Source organism: Notechis scutatus, chromosome 5 (genome assembly GCF_049901735.1).
Source record: "Notechis scutatus isolate UNSWTSFEM ecotype Mainland chromosome 5, rNotScu1.2, whole genome shotgun sequence".
NCBI classification, from domain to species: Eukaryota; Metazoa; Chordata; class Lepidosauria; order Squamata; family Elapidae; genus Notechis; species Notechis scutatus.
The window spans coordinates 60,669,954-60,696,361 of record NC_142013.1 but is presented as its reverse complement, the minus strand read 5'-3'; the positions used below and the strand labels follow the sequence as shown (position 1 = coordinate 60,696,361).

The window sequence follows — 26,408 nt, the reverse complement described above, 5'->3', positions numbered from 1 at the left end:
ACTGGAGACATAGCATGTAAACCCTTTCATTGACGTATCAGGGTTCTCTGACTTGAGGTTTTTTTCCGTAAATGCATGCAAATCGCATTCTATCTCTTCTAGCAACTGACTTGTGTTAACCTCTTGGTTGAGGGTAAGCAAGAAAGTAATTTTCAGCTGATAAAACAATGCAAAGGAATATCGCAATATTTGTTTTCTCACATTATTGCCAAGTTATATAATCTTAAATTATTATTGTAATTTCTGGTAAGCAGGAAAAAATTAAAAAATATACTATCATGTCCTATAATATACATTTTCCAAAAAAGAACTGTTTTTAACATTTCAACTGATTAGGCAGGTGGTTCAAACTGCTTTTTGAAAATAAAGATTTACATAATCTGAAGGTTTTAATGCAGAAAAAATATTCTGAGGCCACTCAAAATTGTGCATAATTTGTTTTGTATAACAATTATTCATTTCAAACCTGTGTAATCAAGGAACACAACTTTGGGGTTGGTAGGATCCCTCTGCTGAAATCCTATCTCCTGTAAATCCATCATATGGATAAAAATATTGCTTACACATACAGGGAGGAAAAAGATAGTCATTTAAAGCATTTTTTGCACACAGGGAAGAATGGATTAGTTCTCTTATTTGTCAAAGAAGATGGGAAACCATCACTCTCTACCTTTCTCCTGAACACTTGATAAAAGATGGGAAAGATGGAGAAAGGCAAGATGGAGAGAGGGATCATGGGAAAGATGGATTGCACCTGAAATGTCATGGGCAAGTTGTTAAAACTTTTGAGAGTGCATTCAACCTGCAGGCCAGTAGTTCCCCAGGTTTCATTACTGGTAAAAAAAGCATGAAAAGTAAACAACATGAATTATATAAACAATTCAACAATACCTTTTGTTTTTGAACTGGTGCTAATTCTACCAATTGGTCATTTGGATTTAGTCTCATCACATGGGTCTGAAAAACATTTTTAACATGGGTCTGAATTTTTTTTTTATCTCAGTAGTAATAAAAACAAGCAATTAATGTTTTCAGACACGAAAACTGCTTTTTTACTGGAACATCTGAGATCAGTTTCTGAACAATCAGAAAATAAATAGAATTAGAGAAATGCAGGTAAAAGTTCCACTAAATGCCAGACTATTTTTGTTTTAGTTCAGTCCTGGTTATTTTGACTGATTGGTTTACCTCCACAAAATATAATTTTTCTAAGAGTGATTGGAAACCAGGATAATTTTTTAAATTTATTATGTAACCTCACATATCTACAATTCCCCTACCCCTGCATATAAATTTAATAAATTATTATTAAAACTGGAAAATATGAGTAGTCTATGCCTCTCAAACAAGGCCTAATTTTTCTGTAGCTTTGAAAGGTATATCACTCATTGCTTTCCTAGTTCTAAATATTAAATGTACTTAGTTCCTGAAATACATTTTTAACAAAATCTTATCTAAGAAAATTCTGAATTTTAAGCAGTAAATTTTCACATCTCTTTTTAAAAATATTTTTCCGGTATAAAATAAACATTGTTACCAATCTAGGTCAGATACCAGCTATATTTTTAGTTCAGATGTACATATCTTGAATTTTGTAACTATAATTATCAGGCACAATCAGTTACGAAGTCTTTTGAATTACCGTATTTATCGGCGTATAACACGCACAGGCGTATAACACGCATCTTCATTTTAAGAGGGAAATTTCAGGAAAAAAAATTAAAACAAATTCTGCCTGCCTGCCTTAGTTTCTGGTTGTTTGGGAGCAGCTTCGGCTGAGAATAATAACTATTCGCCTCTTTTACTCAGCCGAAGCTGTTCCGATTCAACCATTAACGAAGGCAGGCAGGCAGGCAGAACGGAGCACTGCGGGCGGGCGGGCGGGCGGACGGGATGGGGGTGGGGAGAAACGGGCGCTTCAGGGAAGCTGCGGCGACAGGAAAAGCCCCCGCTTCTTTGAAGCAGTTTCTTCCTGTGCTGGTGGAGGAGCGAGAGAGCGACTGAGAGAGCTGACCCAGAGAGAAGGACAGGCTTCGGTTGCTTCCTCCCTCCCCTTCTTTCATTTGTGTCCTTGATCCCCGATCCCAGCAGCATTCACCGAAGGCTTCTTAACATTATATCGGCGTATAACACGCATACATCATTTGCCCCCTATTTTCAGGGGGGAAAAAGTGCGTGTTATACGCCGATAAATACGGTAAGTGGTAAACCTGTTACTTGCCTGAACTCCTACAGAAATCCCATTTCTGATTATTTTTCCACTCCAGCTTTATACTTTTTTCCTGGAAAAGTAGGCACACCTAATGAAGCATTACAATGCCTTCTATTTTCAATTTGTAAGAATATCTATCGGTGTCACATGTGCCAGATCCTAATTTTTTATTTATTTAAAAAAATTAAATTAATTTTAAATTTAATTTTAAATTACTTTGGTCAGGTTTTGTGTTATTCAGTATTTGGAACTGTTAAAGCATTCTGGTTGTTTTTCTTTTCTGTTGAACTGTAGTTAACCCAGTATAGTTAGACAGAAAATCTGGCAGACAATGGTTCTGTTACAATTCAAATAATACATTTTCCTATTTTGTGTATCTCCAGGTTTTCCTGCAGACCTCTTCAACCATTCACTATTAAATATATTACCATATTTAGGACATCTGTAGTATCACCAAGGGTTCTTTCTTCATTTTCATCTGAATCATTGTCTGTTGAGTTGTCCTCTGTATCACTGTTCTTCTCTTTCTTATCTCCTTTAAAACAAAATATATAATACACTTTGACTCTTTGGGGAGAAAAATAGTTTGCCCTCTTAAAGTTAATATAATGGGAGAAACTTTTTGTCTCAATACGCAAATGAAGAGAGACAAATACAAAAATAAAATACAATGAAACTTACTTTCATAAACTTTGATGTGGTAGTAGAAATTACTACTATCATGCAAACAATATAAATCCGAGATCGATATTCTCTCGCTAGACACATTTGCTAGACTCACTCCCATCTTAACCTGGGGAATCAGGTCTCCCTGGTCTTCAAGAATGTCATAAGAATAGGGGCCCTCCAGTTCTAAGGGCCAGGGGAAGCTATGGAGAAGGAATGCCTCCAAGGTCGCACCAGATGTCAATATGGTGACTTGAAGTGCTCATTCTTTCTGACCTAATGATGCTTTGGTAGAGGTTGTCCCACAAAGAATCTGACACATTAGTTCATAAGTCAGTTCTGTTTTATTTGACAACTTTTCTTGCCAGAGTTATTAAATGAATTAGTGCAGTTGTTAAATTAGTAATACAGTTGTTAAGTGAATCTGGCTTCTTCATTGTCTTTGCCTGTCAGAGGGTCATAGAACATGATCACATGACTATGGGACATTGCAACTATCATAAATACATGCCATTTCGAAGCATCTTAAGTTTGGATCACGTGACCATGGGGAAGCTGCAATGGTCATAAGCAGGGGTGGGATTCAATCAGTTCAGCCCTGTTCAGCTGAACTGGATGTTAAATTTATATCTGGTTCACCGAACTGGTAGTTGAACCGACCAGCTGACCTCTCCCACCCCTCCCAGGAATCCCCACGCAGCCCATTTTGGATGCAGGTAAGTGCAGGTTCTGCACGGAGGCTCTGGAGGGCAAAATATGGGCCGAACTGGAAGTTCTGGAAGTCCAGAAATGGGCCTGTTTCTGACTTTTGGAGGCCCTCCGGAGCCCAGGGGAGGCCACTTTCGCTCTCCCAGAGGCCCAAGGGAAGCCTCCAGACTCTGGGAAAGATGAAAAATGGCCCTCCCGAAAGTTCTGATAGGCTACACCCACCATGGCCACGCCCACCCAGCAACCGAGCAGAGAACCGGTTGGTGGAATTTTTGAATCCCACCCCTGTCTCATAAGTGTGAAAAACAGTCATAAGTCATTTTTTTCAGGGCTGTTGTAATTTTGAACGAAAGGTTGTAAGCCAAGGAGTACATGTAAACAAAACATAGTTTACCTGTTTCATGATCCATAATAGATTCAGATTCTTTATTACTATCAGTTCTGCCAAGCGGAAGAGTACTGCTGATGTCACTTGATGCAAGTTTTAAGGAAGTTTTCCCCAATGGGGGAAGCATTCGCACCAATCGACTGCATTGTTCTGGCGATTTTTCCTTCTGAAAGAGTTAGAAGAAAGCAAATCAGCATTTATATTAGATTTTTAAAGAATAATATACAGAATATATTAAATTAAAGATACTATCCACATTTCAGATTTTGGAACAGGCTCTGTGAATCAAAACTATTTAATTCTCTTAGAATTTTGGTTGAAAATTTTAAATTATCTGAGCCAGAATTAATTTACTTAATTAAACCTTAACTTAACAAGTTCATAGTATGCTGGAGTACAAATTCAAACTTATAAATTAGAAATAATGTAACCTTTATTTATTTAGAGAAAGACAAAAAGAAAATCATTTGAAAGTCATTGATTTACTTTTATACTGCCCAGGACTGCCCTATCAGAGAGATGGGTAGCATATAAATTTAATAAACAAATAAATATCCCACTTCCTTTCATTAATTTCAATTATGGTTTCCTATCTCATATTTTATATACATTCCTTGAAAGTATTACAGACTTATTCTTTCCTCCAATTCCAAAAATTACAATAAAAAATTCATCATGAAGATAAAACATTTCAAGAAAAAAGTTCCAAAAATTAAAGAAATCTCTTAAACTTTTAAATCTTTTTCAAACAGAATTTTTAATAGGCAGCTTGGAACAGTTATAGTGTACCTTCTCTCTCCGTCGCACACGTGCTGAAAATGTTTGCTGAAAGGTGTCTGCATCTCCTCCCATTTCAGTGACTTTAACTGATAAACTGTGCTCATTTTCTTCTAGCTCATGAATGTTATCAGATATTTTAGGCCTTGGGGTGGCAAAAACCAGCATATGACAGCCACCACAAGCAGCCTATAATATGAACATAGTAGACTGTATTATTAGAAGTGGTACATGCAGGTAGATAACCCTGAACAGAAAATATTTTCCTGAGTTTAGATTATTATTAAATAATAATCTAATAATTCAGACTTTTTAATATCTCAAAAACACATAATGCAAAATTACCAAAAATATTTTTTCTGGCTACAGGAAATAACAAGTCTAAAGATAGTACCTCAACCTGAAATATTTTTATTAGGGATAACCAAATGAAAGAGAATACAAAAGAGAATGAATGCCTAATGATACATATCTTAACAGTGGCTAGGATATTATATGCTCAAATTTGGAAATTAGATAGTACACCCACAGACAATATGATTATAAAAAAAGTAATGGATTGCACAGAAATGAACAAATTCACAATGGAATTGCGGGAGAGGGAGGATAAAGAATTCTATATGGTCTGAGAAAAATGGTATGTCTGGTTAGAAAATAGAAAGAAAATAGACTTCCGGGGTGACGTCATGATGTCTCAGACATAGGAATGGCGGCTCCACTCTGAATGTCCAATTTTTCCATATCCGGATGCCCGATGAAGCGACAGAAGACCCTGGAGAGGTCTGTGATAGAGAGGGGAAGCTCCGGGTGTAGCAGGTGGAGGCACGATCCCCTGTTCCTATAAGAGAAACCCCTTGAAAATGGCATGGAAGAGACCAGCCCTACGGTCGGATCTGGAGGCGTGACAGCCCAAGAAATGGTGAAGGAAATAAAGAGTGAGGCAACAGAGGCAAACAGTGAGAATTGACGGAGAGAGAAAACTAATCCTCAGAGATTAAACGACCTGGAGAGAGCGGCTGACAAATGAGTTTCCGGTGAGGGGAATTTGGTGATCTTGTGGTGGGAGTGGAAGATTGACGACCAACCACAGCGAATGTCTGCCAGAGTGAGAGAAGTGACTAGAGACTAAGCTTGAGCTTGGAATTACTTTAAAACTACCTAAGATAAACAATTTGATTATTTGACTGACTATTTTGAGGAGACTGGCGAGGCCTGTTTAAACAGATCGAAAGGAGACGATTTATAAAGAGAATGGACAAAAAGTGCTAAAGGAGAGTTAAAGAAATTCGGCTAGTATAGTGACTGTGCAGTGACTGTACATATTAGAAGGTAGAGGACAGTTTGTAACAAGAAGAGCTGATGGTAAAAGTATAAAGAACATTAAGTGCTTCAAATTTTTCTAAGGACATTTGGGCTTCTCAAATTAAAAGAATAAATATAAAAACTTTGAAAAGAAAGAATAATTGTGTAAGATCTGACTATACAACTACAGGGTAAAAAGAAATAAGAGGTATTGTAAAATTGATATTTACAATGTATGATATATATTGATTGATAAATTGATAATTATTTTTTGCTTTATCTTTTTTCTATATGAACTTATAAACTTATATTATTGAATTAATTAGATTAATTACAATAAGATTGGGAACAAGGTTATTACCTATTATCGGAAACTGTGCTGATATTATTTATTATAATTCCATAAAGTTTATAAATTATATTATATTTACTTATAGATATTAATTACTAATTAACTGGTATTCTCTATACTTATTCATTACAAACCACAAATTATTTATACATACATACATACATACATACATACATACATACATATATTCTTTTTTTTTTTTTTTTTAAAAAAGTTTTATTGATTTTAACAACAAATAAAAACACATAAAACACAAAACATAACATAAGAACATCATCATTCTTCATAAATTTACAGACAGTGTATCGGTTGGTTTATCACTTCTTTTTGTGCATCTATTTCATAGTCATCATAATAATTATATTACATAATAGCTCATATTATCAATCAATAATTATATATCCTAATATCCTTATTAAACAATCATTTGACTATAATTTAACTAATTCATGCTTAAGCGAGATAACTATAATTTAGTTAATTTATAACAAATCGTAAAATCATACCAAATCTATCTTAATATAATATTCTAAAAATATTATCAAAACCAAAATATATATATATTCTATTATTATATTGTTTTATCTAACCATTGATAAAAAAGATCCCAAACTTCATAGAATTGTTTATCTTCTTGTTCTCTAATTTCAAATGTCAATCTACTCATTTCAGCACATTCCAATATTTTCTTAATAATTTCTTCCTCTAATGGTATTTTCTCACTCTTCCAATTTCTAGCAAATACAATCCTAGCCGCTGTTAACACATTTACAATCAAATACTTTAAGTTTTTATTAAATGTATCAGGTAAGATTCCCAATAGAAAAATCTCTGGTTTCAAATCTATATGTTTTTTTGTCATTTCTTCCAACCATATGCGAATTCTAGTCCAGTATTTCCTGGCCTCCTCGCAAGTCCACCACATATGGTAATATGAGCCAGGGATCTGATGACATTTCCAACACTTTTCGGATTTATTCTTGAACATTCTTGCTATTCTTGTCGGGGAAAATGCCACCTGTAAAACATCTTATACAAATTTTCTTTATATGCTACTGACATTGTCATTTTATAATTTTGAGACCACAATTTTTGCCATTTTTCTAAATCAATCCCATATCCAAAGTTCTTCCCCAAACAATCATTGTTTCTTTGACTTGTTCTTCCTCTAATTTAATTTCCAACAAATAACTATATAGTTTTTTAATCACTTTTTCATCAGCACCTGTCAAAATCCCATCTAAATCAGTCAATTTATCATAGAATCCTTCTGTTTTAGAATCTTTAAGATACCTTGAGTGTATTTGCGCATATGAAAACCAATTCATCTTTATATCTTGTTCTTCTAGCTTTTGCATCGTTTTAAGTTCACCCTTTTCATCCAGTATTTCCCCATATCTAACTGTTTGTTCCTTCTTATAAATTATGGGATAGGAAAAAGCTTCAATAGTTGATAACCAAACTGGAATTTTCAAATAACATTGTTTCTTAATTTTCTCCCAATTCAACCATAACGATTCCCGTATATAGTGCCTTCTGAAATAACCCTGCGATTTAGTTCCCTTATACCATAAAAAGCATGCCAACCCAATAATAAATCATGTCCTTCCAGTGCCAGTAATCTAGACTTTCTTAACGTTATCCATTCTTTAACCCACATTAAATTTGCAGCTTGATAATACAACTCCCAACTAGGAAGGCCAAATCCTCCTCCAATTCTAGCATCCTGTAAAAGCTCTAGTTTTATTCTCGCTTTCTTACCCTGTCATATATACTTCAACACCATTTCATTTAATTCATCAAAATAGTCTTTACCAAGCCTAATTGGTATTGTTTGAAACAAATATAAAATTCTGGGTAAAATATTCATTTTAATTGTTGAGATTCTACCTATCAAAGATAATTGTAGATTTCCCCATTTTTTCAAGTCAGATGCTATCTGCTGTTTAAGTTTAATATAATTATTCTCTTTCAGTGTAGTACATCTTGACGTCAAAATTATCCCCAAGTATTTAACTTTATTCGTAACTTGAATTTTCAATAAGTCTGCCAACTCTTCTCTTTGCCTTAATAACATATTTTTGTCAGAATCTTTGTTTTGTCTTTATTTATTTTCAAGCCAGCCATCTCACCATACGTCTCTATCTTTTCCAGTAGTTTTAAAGCTGTCTCTAGAGGATCTTCCAGAATAAAGACCAAATCGTCCGCAAAGGCTTGCAATTTAAATTCCTCCTTTTTAACTTTCATTCCTTTTATATTTGTATCCTCTCTAATATTTCTATTTAATACTTCCAAAGTCAATACAAATAACAAAGGGGATAGTGGACATCCTTGTCTTGTGCCTTTTTAATATTGATAGAGTCTGTAAATTCTCCATCTATCATCACTTTGCTGTTTGCTTATAATATATAGCTTCTATTGCTTGAATAAATTTTCTAGCAAAACCCATCTGTTCCAATAATAATAACATAAATCTCCAATTCACGTTATCAAATGCCTTTTGAGCATCTAAAAATATCAAAGCCATTTGCTTTTCAGGGTGTGCCTCATAATATTCCAAAGTGTCCAAAATTACTCTCATGTTGTCTTTAATTTGTCTCTTTGGTAGAAATCCATTCTGATCAGAATGAATAAAATTATTTAAGTATTTTTAAGCCTTTCTGCCAAAATTGAAGCAAAGATTTTATAATCTGCATTCAATAAAGAAATAGGTCTATAATTCTTAATTTGTGATGGGTCAGTCCCTTCTTTTGGAATAAGCGTAATATAAGCTTCTGACCATGTTTTAGGTATTTTCTTATTTATCATAACTTCATTCATAATTTCTAACATTGAAATGCTCAGTGATTCTTGTAATGTTTTATAAAATTCTGCCGGAAACCATCTGGTCCTGGTGCTTTCCCGTTATTCTGTCTATTAAGTGCTTCAGTTAATTCCATCATTGTTATAGGATTTTCCAACATTTTCCCAGTTTCATCAGATATCTTGGGTAGGTTGGCATTTTGTAAATACTGTTTAATTTTCCCTCATCAAAATCCTCCTGCTTATATAATTGCATAAAAATCTCGAATAATTCTCTTTTTCTCCTTATTACCATGACAGACTAGACCCTGTTCATCCATTAACTGTGGTATTCTCCTTGATTCTTTCTCTTTTCTCAGTTTGTATGCTAACCATCTACCTGGCCTGTTTGCATCCTCAAAATAGTTCTGTTTAGCACTTCTAATTTTTTGCGCCAGTTCTTCTTTCTCTGTTTGATACATATATTCTTAATGTATATACATACTGTATATATATACGGTATATACATATATAGATAGATAGATAGATAGATAGATAGATAGATAGATAGATAGATAGATAGATAGAGATAGAGATAGAGATAGAGATAGAGATAGAGATAGAGATAGATATGTATGGCATTCAGCTTTGCTTGGGTATTTTCCCACGTCATTGTAGTTGTGCTTTTAAAGTTGTAGCGACGTTTCGGCAGAATCTCATCTGCCATCATCAGGCTTTGGTATAGTGTTCATCTGTGAGTCAGGCTTTTACAGTGGTTTCAGATTTGAATTTGGGGCAGCCTATTGCTGTGCCAGAATGGTTTTTTCTTCATCCTGATTGGTTGAGAGTCTTGGTCTGTGTTTATTGGTCTTGGAGTTTGCTGTGTTCTGCTTGATTGGTGTTTCTAATATCTTCTGTCTGGTTTTTTTTGGCTCTTTTTGTATCTTGATTGGCTGGCAACATTGTGTTACTTTATTGGAGGCCTTTAGTGCAGCTTGGCTCCGGGTAAATGGACAGCTATCATTAGTTAGGAAGCTAGGTTTCATCTGGGTGCCTGGTTGGGGTGTGTTTGAGCTGGAGGTATCAGGGGGATCTGTTTGTGCCCAGGTGTTTGCCTGGCTTGTGGTGTGGAGATTTTTTGTTTGTGAGTGCAGGCTTCCAAATGATTGACAGTCTGGTGGAATCATCTCTTCTGTTCATGCTTTCTGGTCTTTTTCAATCTCTATGGCTTCTCTGATGACTCTGTGGCTGGGGTTTTCTATAGTGGCTAGGGTTTTGGTGCCATTGAAGTTGATGCTATGACCTGTGGCTTCCATGTGTTGGACTAGTGAGGAAGTGTGTTCCAGCTTTTTGACTGCATTTTTGTGTTCATCCAGGCGGGTACTTATTCTTCTATTGGTCTGTCCAGTGTATGTGGCCGGGCATGATGCACAGGGGACTTCATATATGCCTTGGTTTTCCAGGTCAATTTTATCTTTGGGGTTTCTGAGGATGGCTGCTATTTTTCTGTCTGTTTTGAAGGCAGTCTTGATGTGGTGTCTGTGTAGTATCTTACTAATTTTGTCTGTAGTGCCTCTTATGTAGGGCAGGACAGCTGTTCCACAGGTCTGTTCATCTTCTGGGTCTCTATTATGTCTCAGTGTGTTTTTGTGGATCAAGCCGGTGATTTTGCTTTTGTGGAAGCCGTTGGCTGTCAATACTTTGGTCAGGGTGCATAGTTCAGTCTTAATGTGTGTCTTGTCTGCCAGGCGTTTGGTTCTAGCAATTAGTGTTTTAGCCACGGAGTTTATCTGTGCTGGGTGGTGGTGGGATTGGACGTTGAGGTAGCGGTTGGTGTGTGTTTTCTTCTGGTATATGGTATGTCCTAGTGTGCCATCTGTTTTTTTGTAGATTAGTACATCTAGGAATGGTAGTTGTTTGTTTGTTTCCGTTTCCATGGTGAACTTGATTTTGGGGTGTGTGCTGTTTAGGTGTGTTAGGAAGTTGTTTAGGTTTTCTTTTCTATGGGGCCAAATCACGAATGTGTCATCGATGTATCTTAACCATAGTTTGGGTTTGTGGATGGCATTGGCCAGGGCTCTGGATTCGAATTCTTCCATGAACAGGTTTGCAAGGACAGGTGACAGTGGTCATCCCATGGGGGCTACTTCTATTTGTTTGTATCTTTGTCCTTTGTATATGAAATATGTGTTGGTTAAGCAGTGTTCTGTTAGTTCCATGAGGTGTTTAGCTGGTTGGTATTTATTTTTTATGATTTCAAGGGTCTCTTTTATCGGGACTTGAGTGAATAGTGAAACCACGTCGAAACTTACAAGCAGATCTTCTTGCTCCACGTGTAGATCTTTTAGAAGTGGTATGAGTTTTGTACATGTGAAGCTGCTGTTTCAGCATGGGGCTGTAGCTGTTTTGCTAAGTGTTTAGCTAGGTTTTGTAGTGGTGCTCCTCTGGAGCTGACTATGGGTCTGAGAGGTATGCCTTCTTTGTGTATTTTTGGGAAGCTGTATAGTTTGGGGCATCTGGAACAAAGCTGAATACCATACATGTAAGTACCCGCGAAAACTTAAGAAAACATATACATACATACATACATACATACAAACATATATACATATATTTGTTTTCTGGGGTTCTCGCGGGTATTTGTATGTGGATCTTTGGTTATTCGGGTTTTCTCCCGCATAAGATTGGAAGTATCTAGGCAACGTTTCGATGAAGTCTCATTCATCATCTTCAGGCTTGTGTCTTCGGCTCTGTGCTTCTCAGAGTAATGTGAGCTTGCAGCTGCTTCTTCCTTTTAACTGCTAGTGGGGGTGTGACGATTGGGTGGGGGCTTGGCTGCGTTCTGATTGAGTGGGGGTGTGTTCTGATTGGTTGGGGGTTTGGCTGTGTTCTGATTGGTTGGGGGGTTGGCCGAGTTCTGATTGGCTGGAGGTGTATTCTGTTCAGGTGGGGGCTTGGTTGTGCTCAGGTTAGTCTTCGTTGCTGGGGGATTTGAGCTGGTGAGCTGTGATCCTGCTCTTTGGCTTCGCGTTCGTGGTCGTGCCGCATTTTCATGGTGGGTGTCAGTTCGCTTCATGTATGGCTCGGAGGGGTTTGAAGTGGGTAGTGATGCAGCTGCAGTGCGGCTTCTGGTCCGTGTCTCATCTTCTGTGTGGGTGTGAGGCTGCTTTCTACATGGAAGTGTGGTGGTAGCATCTTGTGTGGCCCTCGTGGGTGTGGGTCTGGTGTCATTCTTCATGATAGGCACTCGTCTGTTCATGAGGGCGGGTTTCCAAATGGCTGGTAGGCGGGAGGTGTCATCTCGTTTATTCATGCTGTGTGGGCGTTTTTCTATCTCTATGGCTTCTCTGATTATTCTGTTGTTGAAGTGTTCGGTTTTGGCGATGGTTCTGGTATTTTTAAAGTCAATCTCATGTTCTGTGGCTTTGAGGTGTCGGACCAGGGAAGAGGTCGGTTCTTCTTTTTTGATTGAGTTCTTATGTTCTTCAATGCGTGCACTTATTCTTCTGTTAGTTTGTCTGATGTATGTGGTGGGGTAGGCGGTGCAAGGGATTTCGTATACTCCTTGGTTTTCTAACTCGATTTTGTCTTTATATAATATATATATTATAATATATAATATATATATATATATATATATATATATATATATATATATATATATATATATATATTAATATTAATATTATTGACTTACTGATTTTTGGTACTAATTGTACTGTAATTATATTGGCTATTGTAGATAATTAGGATATTGACTATATCATTGGGATAAAGTACTTAGTATAAATCAATTACCGATATATAATTAAATAATATTTTCACATTTCCAATTTTGGGCAAAGGCAAGCCTTGCTGCTGTTAATATATGGAGTATAATATATAATAATTAATAAGTATAATATATAATAATCCTTTACTTTAAAGTCCAAGAATCTATATTATTATATCTTCTATATTGTATTCATTAGTCTTAACTATGTATTATTTACTTAACTCTAAATAAAGTAAATAATACAGTTAAGACTAATGATTACAATATAGAATATATAATAATATAGATTCTTGGACTTTAAAGTAAAGGATTATTATATATTATACTTATTAATTATTATATATTATACTCCATATATTAACAGCAGCAAGGCTTGCCTTTGCCCAAAATTGGAAATGTGAAAATATTCCCTTCAATTTCATGATTATAAAGAAAACTTTGGAATGTGCAGAAATGGACAGGTTGTCAATGGAACTTAAAAACAAAGAGGAGTCAGAGTACTATGAGATCTGGAATTCTTGGTACAGTTGGTTGGAAGGTAGACATGAAAGGAATAAAACAAAGTCAAATAAAAAGATATGATAATTAGATGAAACTTTGTGTTATATATTAATGTAATAAGTGTGATTGATTATTCTATATAATTTGAGAGATGTCAGATTGAGTGAACACTGTTTTGCTTACATTGCGATAAGCGGAATGTTTGGTTTTATTGTATTTGTATAAATTTGTTTAATAAAGTATTTAAAAAAAAGAAAATAGAAAGAAAATATAATGCAAAAGTAGAAGCTTTAAAGTGTAATTTTAAATAATGTATTTATATATATATATTTATATATACATATATACATATACATATATATATATATACATACATACACATACATATGTGTGTGTGTGTGTGTGTGTAACTATAGAAAAATGGTATAACTAATGTCACAAATAACTGCAAAAATGTATATAGAATTTGTTTTTTAAAGATGAAAATTTAATAAACTTTATTTTAAAAATATTTTTTCCACAGAATTTTGAGCCAAGATGATATACCAAACAAAATTAAATAGGAAAAACTACATTATCATATAATGTTTGATTTATTGATTTTTAAATCAAGCTGATTTCTTGATGGAAAAACCCTATTATTTTGTTTAATGTTCATTTTCACCAGGATCATTTTCTGCAAATCTTTAATTTATCTTTAGCTGAAGAAAAATCACCAGGAAATATAGCAAAAACTGCAGACTTGAATCCTAAGCTTCTTAATATACTCTACTGTCGCTTTTACCTAACATGTTCCTACTTCTTAACTGTCCCCTCTAACTGCTGTCAATGTTTTAAGAAACAGTGACTTAAGAGAAAATTAAAATAATTCTCACTGTATCTATATACACACTTGACAATGTAATATATATAGGAAAATATTTAATAAAAATATTGTTTAATAGTTAAGAAGAGATTAACTGGCATAATGCATTGAGGGGGATTAATACTGTAAATCAGCGGTCGCCAATTGGTGGGCCATGGAAAAATTTTGGTGGGCCGCAGAAGAAATGGCCCCGAAAAGCAATTAATCTGGGCTGCGCAGTTCTCTCACCTCCTGGGTCTTCGAGGGACCCCGGAGTCAGGTCCCTGAGATGCACACACCAACCAGCTCCCATACACAGTGGCGGTGGCGGCAACAACAATCCCCACCCCCAGCGCCCACTGTTAGCTCTTCCCATTAGTTCTCTAGCTTTGAATTGCTCCTGCCTCTCTTTCCTTCCACCTCCCCTGCACATGCAGGCAGGCAAGGAAAGGGAGATGGAGCCATGTGCAGTTCTCTACTTTTCCAGCCCTCACTGCCTCTCCCAACATCAAAGCCTCGGAGATGCAGGCAAAGCCGCCACAGCAGTAGCGTCCTGAGTTGCCTTAGCATGCTTGGTTAGTTAAGAATCACCCTACCCAGAGAAGGAGGTGCTGGAGGAGGAGGCGGCAGCAGTAATGGAGAAACAAGCAACTCAGGGCTTTACCTGTGTTTCCGAGGCTTTGATGTTGGGAGAGGCAATGAGGGCTGGAAAAGCGGAGAGCTGCAAATGGCTCCATCTCCCTTTACTTTCCTGCCTGCACGTGGGTGTGGGAGGGGGAGGAAAGAGAGAGAGCCAGGAGCAATTCAAAGCTAGAGAACTAATGGGGAAAGCTGACAGCAGGTGCTGGGAGAGAGGACTGTTGTTGCCGCTGCCGTGTGTGTGGAAGCGTGCATCTCAGGAACCTGAGCCGGGAGGCGCAGGAACTGCATTTGGTGGTTTTTAAGATCTCCTGGAACGGGATAGATTGGTGTTTTGTAGGTCTCGGAGAAAGAGTGAGTTTTATTTCACCTCCTTTCCTCCCTTGGTAATGCGAGAGATGCTTTCTCTCTCCCCCCTCCCCCTCCTCCAAATAATCACTGGCTGTGCCTGGGTTTGGCAGTGAAATGCTTAAAAAAAAAGCGAGTGAAGTGCCCCCAGGGACACCTTTCCTTGCCTGTCTCCAGGTGAGGCTGGAAGAGCCACCTCCCCCAGCTTTTCCTCGGCTGCAAATGTGAGCTCTCTCAATCCTCCACCTGGCATCTGAAAGGCTCTTCTATCTCTTTGGAAGGTGCAGCCCAGAACGTTTTATTTTGTTATCATTAAGTATTTATGTTTTTGTTATAATTAAATGTGTGTGTGTGCGTGTGTGTATAATTATATATATATATATATATATATATATATATATATATATATATATATATATATATATATATATATATAATTTTCTGAGGTTCTCGCGGGTATTTGTATGTGGATCTTTGGTTATTCGGGTTTTCTCCCGCCTAAAATTGGAAGTATCTAGGCGACGTTTCGATGAAGTCTCATTCATCATCTTCAGGCTTTGTGCTTCTCAGAGTAATATGAGCTTGCAGCTGCTTCTTCCTTTTAACTGCTAGTGGGGGGGGTGACTTGATTGGGTGGGGGCTTGGCTGTGTTCTCATTGGGTGGGAGTGTGTTCTCATTGGTTGGGGGTTTGGCTGTGTTCTGATTGGTTGGGGGGTTGGCCATGTTCTGATTGGCTGGAGGTGTGTTCTGTTCAGGTGGAGGCTTGGTTGTGCTCAGGTTAGTCTTCGTTGCTGGGGGATTTGAGCTGGTGAGCTGTGATGCTGCTGTATGGCTTCGCGTTCGTGGTCGTGTCGCATCTTCATGGTGGGTGTCAGTTCGCTTCATGTATGGCTCGGAGGGGTTTGAAGCGGGTAGTGATGCAGCTGCAGTGCAGCTTCTGGTCCATGATTGTATCTCATCTTTTGTGTGGGTGTGAGGCTGCTTTCTACGTGGAAGTGTGGTGGTAGTATCTTGTGTGGCCCTCGTGGGTGTGGGTCTGGTGTCATTCTTCATGTTAGGTACTCATGTTAGGATTCAACTTTGCTGTCGCTCCCAAACACATGCCCACAGAAACCATCATATGCGGAGTTGAAACCAGCCTGACCAAAACCAACCCTGATGATGCTAATAGAATCAGACTCGAAATCACCAACATCCTCTGCACTAGCAAACCACCCAAAAGCAACTTATCCAAAGAAGAACAAACTGCACTACGTAACCTGAAAGAAGACACCAGCATAATAATCCTACCAGCAGACAAAGGCAACGCGACAGTGGTTATGAACACATCTGACTACCAAACCAAGTTAACCAACCTACTCCAAAACGCCACATACAAACCCCTAAAGACAGACCCCACCACCTACCTAGAAAAAAACACCAGATCCAAAATAAAAGCCTCCCCCATCAGTGAAGAAATCCAGCAAAGAATCATACCCAGAGAGAAATCATCCAGATGCCCTAAGCCAGGGGTGCTCAACCACCGGGCTGCGGACCGGTACCGGTCCATGGATCATTTTGTACCGGGCCGCAAAGAAAATAAAAATAAAAAATAAAATAAAAATGGCAGCTTTCTTCACCTTCGGTGAATGCTGCTGGGATCAGGAATCAAGGACACAAATGAAAGAAGGGGAGGGAGGAAGCAACCAAAGCCTGTCCTACTCTCTGGCTCAGTGGCTTCGGTTTCCTCCCGCCTCGTTCCTCTCTCAGTCGCTCTCTCGCTCCTCCACCAGCCCAGGAAGAAACTGCTTCAAAGAAGCCGGCAGGGTAGCTTTTTCCTGTCGGTGCAGCTCCTCGAGCGCCCGCTCACCCCCACCCAGCCGCAGCAGTTCAATCCAGTGCTCCGTTCTGCCTGCCTGCCTTCGTTTCTGGCGGTTTGAACGAGCAGCTTCTGAGAAAAAGAGGCGAATAGTTATTATTCTCAGCCGAAGCTGCTCCGAAACCACCAGAAACGAAGGCAGGCAGGCAGAACGGAGTGCTGGATTGAACCGCGGGCGGCGGGGTGGGGGTGAACGGGCGCTTCGGAGGAGCTGCGCTCCGAAATCACCAGAAACGAAGGCAGGCAGGCAGAACGGAGCACTGGATTGAACCGCGGGGGGCTGGGTGGGGGTGAACGGGCGCTTCGGAGGAGCTGCGCCGACAGGAAAAGCCACCCTGCCGGCTTCTTTGAAGCAGTTTCTTCCTGGGCTGGTGGAGGAGCAAGAGAGCAACTGAGAGAGGAACGAGGCAGACACCTGAGGGATGAGGCTGAGGGAGGCAGGGCCGAGAGGCGGGGCTTCTCAGCCGTCCTGCAGGGACTTGTCCTGAGCCGTGGGCCGCCACTGCCCAGCGCTCAGTTTTGAAGGCGCTCCTCAGCCCGGCGCAGTTGCTGAATCTGCAGCTGAAACCCTCCGTTTTAAATGTCCCAATAGAAGAGAATATCTGTCGCTCAGGGTTGCAATGAGGAGGCATTGGCACTCCCTGACTTGGTGGTTTGCTGGCAGATGTTTTATTACCCGACTAGGTAACAACATCAGATGTTATCTAGTCAGGTAATGAACTGTCTGCAAGCAAACCACCAAACTCGGACTCCTTTCCCCCCCCCCCGGTCCTTGAAAAAGTGTTTCTGCGTGAAACTGGTCCCTGGTACAAAAAAGGTTGGGGACCACTGCCCTAAGCTTTATGGTCTCCCCAAGATACACAAAGAAGGAACCCCACTTAGACCAATAGTCAGCTCCATAGCCTCACCTCTACAAAACCTAGCCAAATTTCTCGCCAAACAACTACAGCCCTATGCAGAATCCATCAACTCACACGTAAGAAACTCATTCCAGTTCATCGAGATCATAAAGAAACAAAACTTACAACCCAGCGACCTACTAGTGAGCTTCAATGTCATATCCCTCTTCACCCCAAGTGCCAATAAAAGAAGCCTTGACAGCCATCCAAAACAAATACAACCCCCCCAAGCACATCCTAGATCTGACCAACCACTGCCTATCCAATACATACTTCACCTACAACGGACAAAAATACAAATAGAAGGAGCACCCATGGGATCACCCCTCTCACCTGTCATCGCAAACCTCTACATGGAACACTTTGAAACACAAGCTCTAGAAAAATATGATCACAAACCCAAACTCTGGCTCAGATACGTAGATGACACCTTCATAATCTGGCCACATGGGAAAGAAAAACTGAACAACTTCCTCACACACCTCAACAGCCTACACCCCAAAATACAATTCACCATGGAAACAGAAGCTAACAATCAACTTCCCTTCCTAGATGTCTTGGTATACAAAAAATCCAATGGCTCCCTAGGACACACCATCTACCAGAAGAAAACACATACAAACCGCTATCTACACACACTCTCACACCACCACCCAGCACAGATCAATTCCGTAGCCAAGACACTCATCTCCAGAACAAAATGCTTAGCCGACGAACAACACCTAAAAACCGAACTACACACTCTCACTAATGTACTAACAGCCAATGGATTCCAAAGAAAGAAGATTACCCACCTAATCCAAAAAGAAACCCCAACCAAAATCCAAGGCAGAGAAGAAGAGAATGGCAATCCTCCCATATATAAAAGGCACTACAGACAAAATCAGCAAGATCCTCCAAAAACACAACATTAAAACAGCATTCTGCACAAACAGAAAAATATCCACCATCCTAAGAAACCCTAAAGACAAAATCAAGTTAGAAAACCAAGGAGTATACGAAATCCCTTGCACCGCCTGCCCCACCACATACATAGGACAAACTAACAGAAGAATAAGTGCACGCATTGAAGAACATAAGAACTCAATCAAAAAAGAAGAACCGACCTCTTCCCTGGTCCAACACCTCAAAGCCACAGGACATGAGATTGACTTTAAAAATACCAGAACTATCGCCAAAACCGAACACTTCAACAACAGAATAATCAGAGAAGCCATAGAGATAGAAAAATGCCCACACAGCATGAATAAACGAGATGACACCTCCCGCCTACCAGCCATTTGGAAACCCGCCCTCACGAACAGACGAGTACCTAACATGAAGAATGACACCAGACCCACACCCCCGCGGGCCACACAAGATACTACCACCACACTTCCATGTAGAAAGCAGCCTCACACCCACACAGAAGATGAGACACGACCATGGACCAGAAGCTGCACTGCAGCTGCATCACTACTTCAAACCCCTCTGAGCCATACACGAAGCGAACTGACACCCACCATGAAGATGCGGCACGACCACGAACGCGAAGCCATACAGCAGGATCACAGCTCACCAGCTCAAATCCCCCAGCAACAAAGACTAACCTGAGCACAACCAAGCCCCCACCTGAACAGAACACACCTCCAGCCAATCAGAACACGGCCAACCCCCCCAACCAATCAGAACACAGCCAAACCCCCAACCAATGAGAACACACCCCCACCCAATCAGAACGCATCCAAGCCCCCACCCAATCAAGTCACACCCCCACTAGCAGTTAAAAGGAAGAAGCAGCTGCAAGCTCACATTACTCTGAGAAGCACAGAGCCGAAGACACAAGCCTGAAGATGATGAATGAGACTTCATCGAAACGTTGCCTAGATACTCTCAATCTTACACGGGAAAAGACCCGAACATGCCAAGACCTGCATACCTGTACCCGTGAAAATCTACGAATATATGTATGTATGTATGTATGCATGTATGTATGTATGTATATGTATATTCAGCTTTGTTCGGGTATTTTCCCATGTCATTATAGTTGTGATTTTAAAGTTGTAGCAACATTTCAGAAGAATCTCATCTGCCATCATCAGGCTTGTGTATTGTGTTCGTCTTTGAGTCAGGCTTTCATAGCCATTTCTGTTTTAAATTTGGTGCTAGCCTACTGCTGTGTTAGAATCGTTTTTTCTTCATCCTGATTGGTTGGGAGTCTTGGTCTGTGTTTATTGGTCTTGGAGTTTCCTGTGTTCTGCTTGATTGGTGTTTCTAATATCTTCTGTCTGTTTTGTAGCTTTTTTTGTCTTGATTGGCTGGCAAAATTGTGTTTCCTGTATTGGAGGCTTTTAGTGCAGCTTGGCTCCGAGTAAATGGACGGCTATCATTTATTAGAAAGCTAGGTTTCATCTGGGTGCCTGGTTGGGGTGTGTTTGAGCTGGAAGTATCAGGAGGGGTCTGTTTGTGCCCAGGTGTTTGCCTGGCTTGTGGTGTGGAGATTTTTTTGTTTGAGAGTGCAGGCTTCCAGATAATTCACAGTCTGGTGGAGTCATCTCTTCTATTCATGCTTTCAGGTCTTTTTTCAATCTCTATGGCTTGGTTTTCCAGGTCAATTTTATCTTTGGGGTTTCTTAGGATGGCTGCTATATTTCTGTCTGTTTTGAAGGCAGTCTTGACGTGATGCCTGTGTAGTATCTTACTGATTTTGTCTGTAGTACCTCTTATGTAGGGGAGGACATATATATATCCTTCACTCTCACTCTCTCCCCTCCCTCTCTTTCACCTTCTTTCTGCTTCACTGGGTCTTTGATTGGAGGTTTCTTCTGGAGCAGAAGCAAAGAGCCTCTTCCAGTGAAGATTTATCTGTGTCTTCTAATTTTCTTCCAGAGCAGAACAAAAAAGCCTCTTCTTGTGAAGGTTTTTCCATATCTTTATATTCTGCTTTTCCCTGAAGAAAAAGAAAGCCCTTCCCAGTGAAGTCCTCTCTGTGTGTTTATTCTGATTTTTCTCTGCAGTAAAATCATCTAGTGGCAGGCCTTAAGTAAGAATCCCACAGTTATTTTAGTTTGTGCGTGGCCCACCCACTATTCAATTTACCACTTCTGTCTGTGCCTCTTTCCCAAAGTGTACACTTGTCTCAGTCAAACTCTCTCTCCCTCTCTCTCTCACACACATACACACTGGTCCATGAAAAAACTGTCTTCCATGAAACCAGTCCCTTGTGCTAAAAAGGTTGGAACTCCTTTTTGGCCATGCAGGATCCCTACAGGAGAGTCCTTTTAAGAATTATGTATTAATAGAAAAGCAACTAACTTACCTCTGTTCCTAAATGCTAAAGCTGTTTCACATAAAAAACAGAGGAGCTGTGATGACTCGTAGTCTCTTAAAATAACCCAAACCCCAAAACATACATTAAAGTCTGGTAAGGCCTTCAACTTAACTTCACTGTTTTATTAGGCACAGTTTAAAGTCACAAAAGTGACTTTAAAGAAAACCAAAACAAACCACACTGACGAGAGTTACGAAGCAAGCCAAGATAACTAATCATAAACTCCAGGAAAATAACCGAGGAGAGTCCATGGGAAGAACACCAGCAAAGATAAACCTCTTTCAAAGTAAACACTAAACTTTGACTCCAGCAATTCTGACTGCGCAGTTACAAACTTATATACATAGCTCCCAGCTGCAAGCCACGAGGAGGATCATGGTAATCTCCTTTTGAGTAGACCTCGCTTTTCCCTGATCCTCTCCTCCCTGCGTGACCTAGGATGGATAGGGGATGGGCCTGGATCCTCCTCTGACTGCTCAGCCGGCCTCTGCTCTTCCCCAGCCTCCTCCACCACCTCTGGAGGCACACTCCCACTCCCTGTTGGCTGTTCCTCCTCTTCCTCAGAGTCAGACTCCACCAGGGGCATGACACTATCCCCCCCAGAGGGCCCCTCCCTCAGGACCAGGCGGATGAGGACATTGAGGAAACCGAGCGTGAAAGTCCTGGACCAAATGAGGAGCATGAACATCAGTGGCATCGACCCAAGTGAAGTCCTCTGGTCCATAAACTTTCCATGCCACCAAATACTGAAATCGGTCCCGCAACTGGTGTGAATCTTGCATGCTATCCACTTCGTACTCCTCCTCTCCCAGAGGGGCTACTGGGGCCGGCTGTGATGGAGCCGGTCTATGCGGACTGTCGGCCGAGGCAGGGACTAACAGGGAACGATGAAAAAACAGGATGGATACGCATGGTCCGTGGCAGGGAGAGACGATAAGCCAGAGGATTGATCACTGTCTCAACCAGAAAAGGTCCCAAGTAACAGTGATCGAGTTTTTCGATGGTCGCGTCATTGGTAAGTATCGAGTAGAGAGCCAAACCCGATTGCCTACCGTTAAAGGCGGAACATCACGATAATGTCAGTCTGCAAACCATTTATAGTCTTCCTTGGCTCTCTCTAGTTGATCATGGACCATGTGGTGCACGGCTTTTAACTCCTGCAAGAACTTATCCAACTGCCGGAACTGGGGAATCAGACAGGGCTAAAGGGAAAAGTCGTGGATGAAACCCATAGTTAGCAAAGAAAGGGGACACACGGGTGGATGCATGTTGAGCATTGTTTTCAGTGAATTATGCCACCGGCAGCACTTTCACCCAATTGTCTAACCCATGCAACCAGAAAACATGGGAGATAAACAATTGAGCCGTTATCTTGGCCGATGGAAGACCCGCACACAGAATAAAGTGGGCCATTTTAGTCAACATATCCACCACTACCAAAATGGTTATGGCACCATTCGATGGTGGTAACTCAACGATGAAATCCAATGAAACTGCCCCCCACGGTCATTCTGGCGTGGGCAAGGGCTGCAAGAGACGAGGGGGCGCACCAGGAGCATACTTGGCTTGGTGACAAATCCCACAGGACGCCACATATCCCGACACATCATGTTTAAGTCTCAGCCACCAAAATGTCCTAGAGATGAGGTGCAGTGTTTTGAACACCCCAAAGTGTCCTGCCGCCGGACTATCATGACATTGACGTAGGATAAGGCCACAAAGAGGACCTCCAGGCACGTAAATGCGATCATGGAACCGCAACAGGTCCCCAGTATACGCCCAAGGAGTCTCGTCTCCCATTCTCATCCAATTCTCGACGTCGAGCTGCCACAAATGGGTCCTGCCACTGCGCCTCCTGAATCCTCACTCGGAGGTCCACAGGTTCCTCGGTGGCCGCAAACCGCTCCAATGGAATCACTGTCCGGGGCAAGATTTTATCCTCCCTTCGGGTATACTCGGGCTTCCGAGATAGGGCGTCGGCACGTTGATTCCCTCCACTCGGAACATGTCACCGGGAAATCAAATCGAGCAAAGAATAAGGACCATCTCACCTGACGCTGGTTCAATGTCCGAGCTGTACAAAGGTGTTCCAAATTGCGATGATCCGTCCGAACCTCAATTTGGTGACGAGCCCCTTCCAGGTGGTGCCGCCATGTCTCAAAAGCGACCTTAACCGCCAATAGCTCCTTGTCCCAAATCGTATACTTGCGCTCTGGAGCTGACAACTTCCGGGAATAATAAGCGCACAGGAACAAGGTGCCTGCGGGAGCATAGGCCTGGAGGAGCACTGCACCAACAGCCACATCGGAAGCATCTGTTTCCACCACAAATGGCTGGCCTGGATCAGGGTGTTTGAGGATAGGCTCGGAATCAAAGGCGACTTTCAATGCCTCGAAAGCTGCCTGCTCCTCAGCACCCCAACGGAACTTCTCCCCCTTCTTGAGCAGATTAGAAAGGGGAGCAGTCAAGGCAGCAAAGTGGGGAATAAATGTGCAGTAGTAGTTCACAAACCGCAACAGTCGTTGCACATCCTTAACCCACTGTGGAGGTTCCCACGCCTGCAACAATTGTATTTTTTCCAGGTCCATTTCCACCCCAGAAATGGGGTGTCCACTAGGGGCATGACAGGAGCCCTGATCAACTATCACAGCCATCATTTTGACAGTTTTGCTGTATTGTTGTCTGTGGACACCCCCACTAAATGCATGCATGGGATAAACTGAGCCTGGTTTGTTCTCAGTCTTTTAAGTGGCCACAAACTACTAGCAAAAGTGGTATTTGATCACAAGGCAAGGAAGCATTGAGAAATGTTTCCCTTTTTGTATTTGAGCATCCAAGAAGGGACAGGAAAGGAGAAAGGGAAAGAGAAAAGAAAAAGAAGGAAATAGGGGAAGGAATGAAAAAGAGGGAAAAAGGGGAAGAAAAAAGAAAGGAGAGGGAAGGAAAAAGAAGAAAAGGGAAAAGGGAAAGAAAGGAAGGAAGTTTCTCCCCAGCCCCACCCAGTACATCACAGTTGTCCCCCCACGAGTGACATCGACATTCACCACGGCCACACCTACCATGCCCATGCCCACCTGGCCCTCCAAGGTCAACCACAACCCTGATGCGGCCCTCAATGAAATTGTGTTTGACACCCTTGACTAAAGGAAAATATTGGGAAATATCTCATTCTTTCATAATACTTTGAAAATATTTTTCAAATAATCTAACTGAATGAAAAGTTTGTATGGAAATGAAATATTTCTCATGCCATTTTGTTTCTTCTTTTTCTTATTATCATTGCACACTATAATGTGTCTTTTATTTGGATAACATTAAATCAATTTTTTGCTAATGTAAATAAAATGTAGGCTAAAATGTAAAGGTGGAGTGATGAATAATAATATTAATTATAGTAATAATATTTAATGACTTTAGAACACATCTAAAATTTAAAAAATAAATGAAACATACTAGTTTCAGATGTTTTAAATGCCAGACAATACTTATTGCAAACTTAAATAATGAAGACTTACCAAATGGACAGTAAACCTCAAAAAATTAGAACATAATGTAGGTACAAACTGATTAGTGTACTTTTCTTTCCCAAGTCCTAATTTGCCATGCCGTCCATCACCAAAAGTATACATAAGACCATTCTCTAAGTATAAAGAAACATGTTAATACCTCAGCCTGAAGACAAAACTGTTATTCTAGCAGCAATTTTATACTTTAGAATTTCAACATGTAAAATAAGCTTTTCATTAGGTGTATAGAATCAGGGCCACTGAAATTTTAAAGATCCAATAACAAGACTGCACATATGCACAAGTAGGCCTGTTATAAATTGTTGCCTCCCATTTTTTTAAAAAATATGATTTTATTAAATCTCAAAAACATAAATAAAATGTAAACATGGGGAAAAAAAGAAAGTACAAAAAAAAGAATCAGACAAAAAGTAAGATAAAAGTGCAAAGAAAAGAAGGAAAAAAGAAAAAGAATGGCTTCCGATTTTCTTGGGTACAGATATAGATAAAAAATATATCCAATTCTTGCTCTAAAATTAACAATGGTCTACATTACTTCTATAATCCCATATAACTCTAGTCATTAAATCCCAAAATCAAATTTTAATTTCTCTTAGTTTTTTGCAAAAAGTCCAAAGGTAGCTTGCAAGTAGAAACAAAAACTCTGTTGTTTAATCAAAGTTGTCAGTTTTGCCATCTCCACCAATTCTATTTGTTTTAACATTCTTCCAATGTAAGTAAGACCTTCCACCTTTGTGCATGTAGGAATATCACCACTGTTATCATATATAAAAATGAAGTTTAATGAGATTTTTCAATTTGTCCATTAATCACTAAAGAAAAATCTCTGGTTCCAATTGTAAATTTATCCCAGAAGGCCCTTCAGGCTGCAGAGGTCCCTCTCCATCAAGCTGAAATGGGAGGAACTCCAGACAATGATAACCAGTTGCCGGATTCTTATGACAGCGAAGACAAGGGGGAAAATGACCAAATAGTGAGTGGACCGATTCCCCCTTTTGTCTTCCCAATATGACCTACAGCCCCAATAACAGGGAATAAGGGGACTTTCCAAGCCCTAATAGATTCAGGCTGTATTTCTATGGTAGGTTTAGAGTTGCCATTAAGATCTTCTGAATTAAGCTACATGTTTGGTACCAATATTTTCTAGTTTTCTTGCATGTCCACCAAAGCCAAAAAAATACCTTCAAATTGATTACAGTTCCAACAAATATTTGAAATTCCATTATATATGTTTGAAAAAAATTATGTTGTCAAATATAAGTGATGTATCATTTTTTTAAAATTCTTTTTAATAGTATAATTCGACATGAAATTCAACTCTTTCTTCCACATATTTCCCCATTGATATATTATATCCAATATTTTTTGCTTATCTTTCATACAGTCTTTACCTTGTTCATCCTCTGTTTTCATTTTCAATAAAAGTTAATACATTTTAGCAATAATATGATTATCATATGTACACCCTCCATTTCTGATTTGGAGAGAAATCATAATTTGCCATATTCACATTTAATGCC

The 26,408-nt window shown here is 39.8% G+C and overlaps 1 protein-coding gene across 8 annotated transcripts in view; it reads right to left on the bottom strand.

The window, feature by feature from the left end:
• RPGR (retinitis pigmentosa GTPase regulator) overlaps window positions 1–26,408 on the bottom strand; it is an 86,519-nt gene that overhangs the window by 31,095 nt on the left and 29,016 nt on the right. For all 8 annotated transcript variants that reach the window (XM_087966829.1, XM_087966835.1, XM_087966836.1 and 5 more), the window contains 5 exons: window positions 24,877–25,001; window positions 4,764–4,940; window positions 3,981–4,140; window positions 2,641–2,747; window positions 892–957 (listed from right to left, as the gene is read on the bottom strand). In XM_087966829.1, the coding sequence (XP_087822955.1) occupies window positions 892–957; window positions 2,641–2,747; window positions 3,981–4,140; window positions 4,764–4,940; window positions 24,877–25,001 (635 nt within the window). The remainder of the gene's footprint in view (window positions 1–891; window positions 958–2,640; window positions 2,748–3,980; window positions 4,141–4,763; window positions 4,941–24,876; window positions 25,002–26,408) is intronic.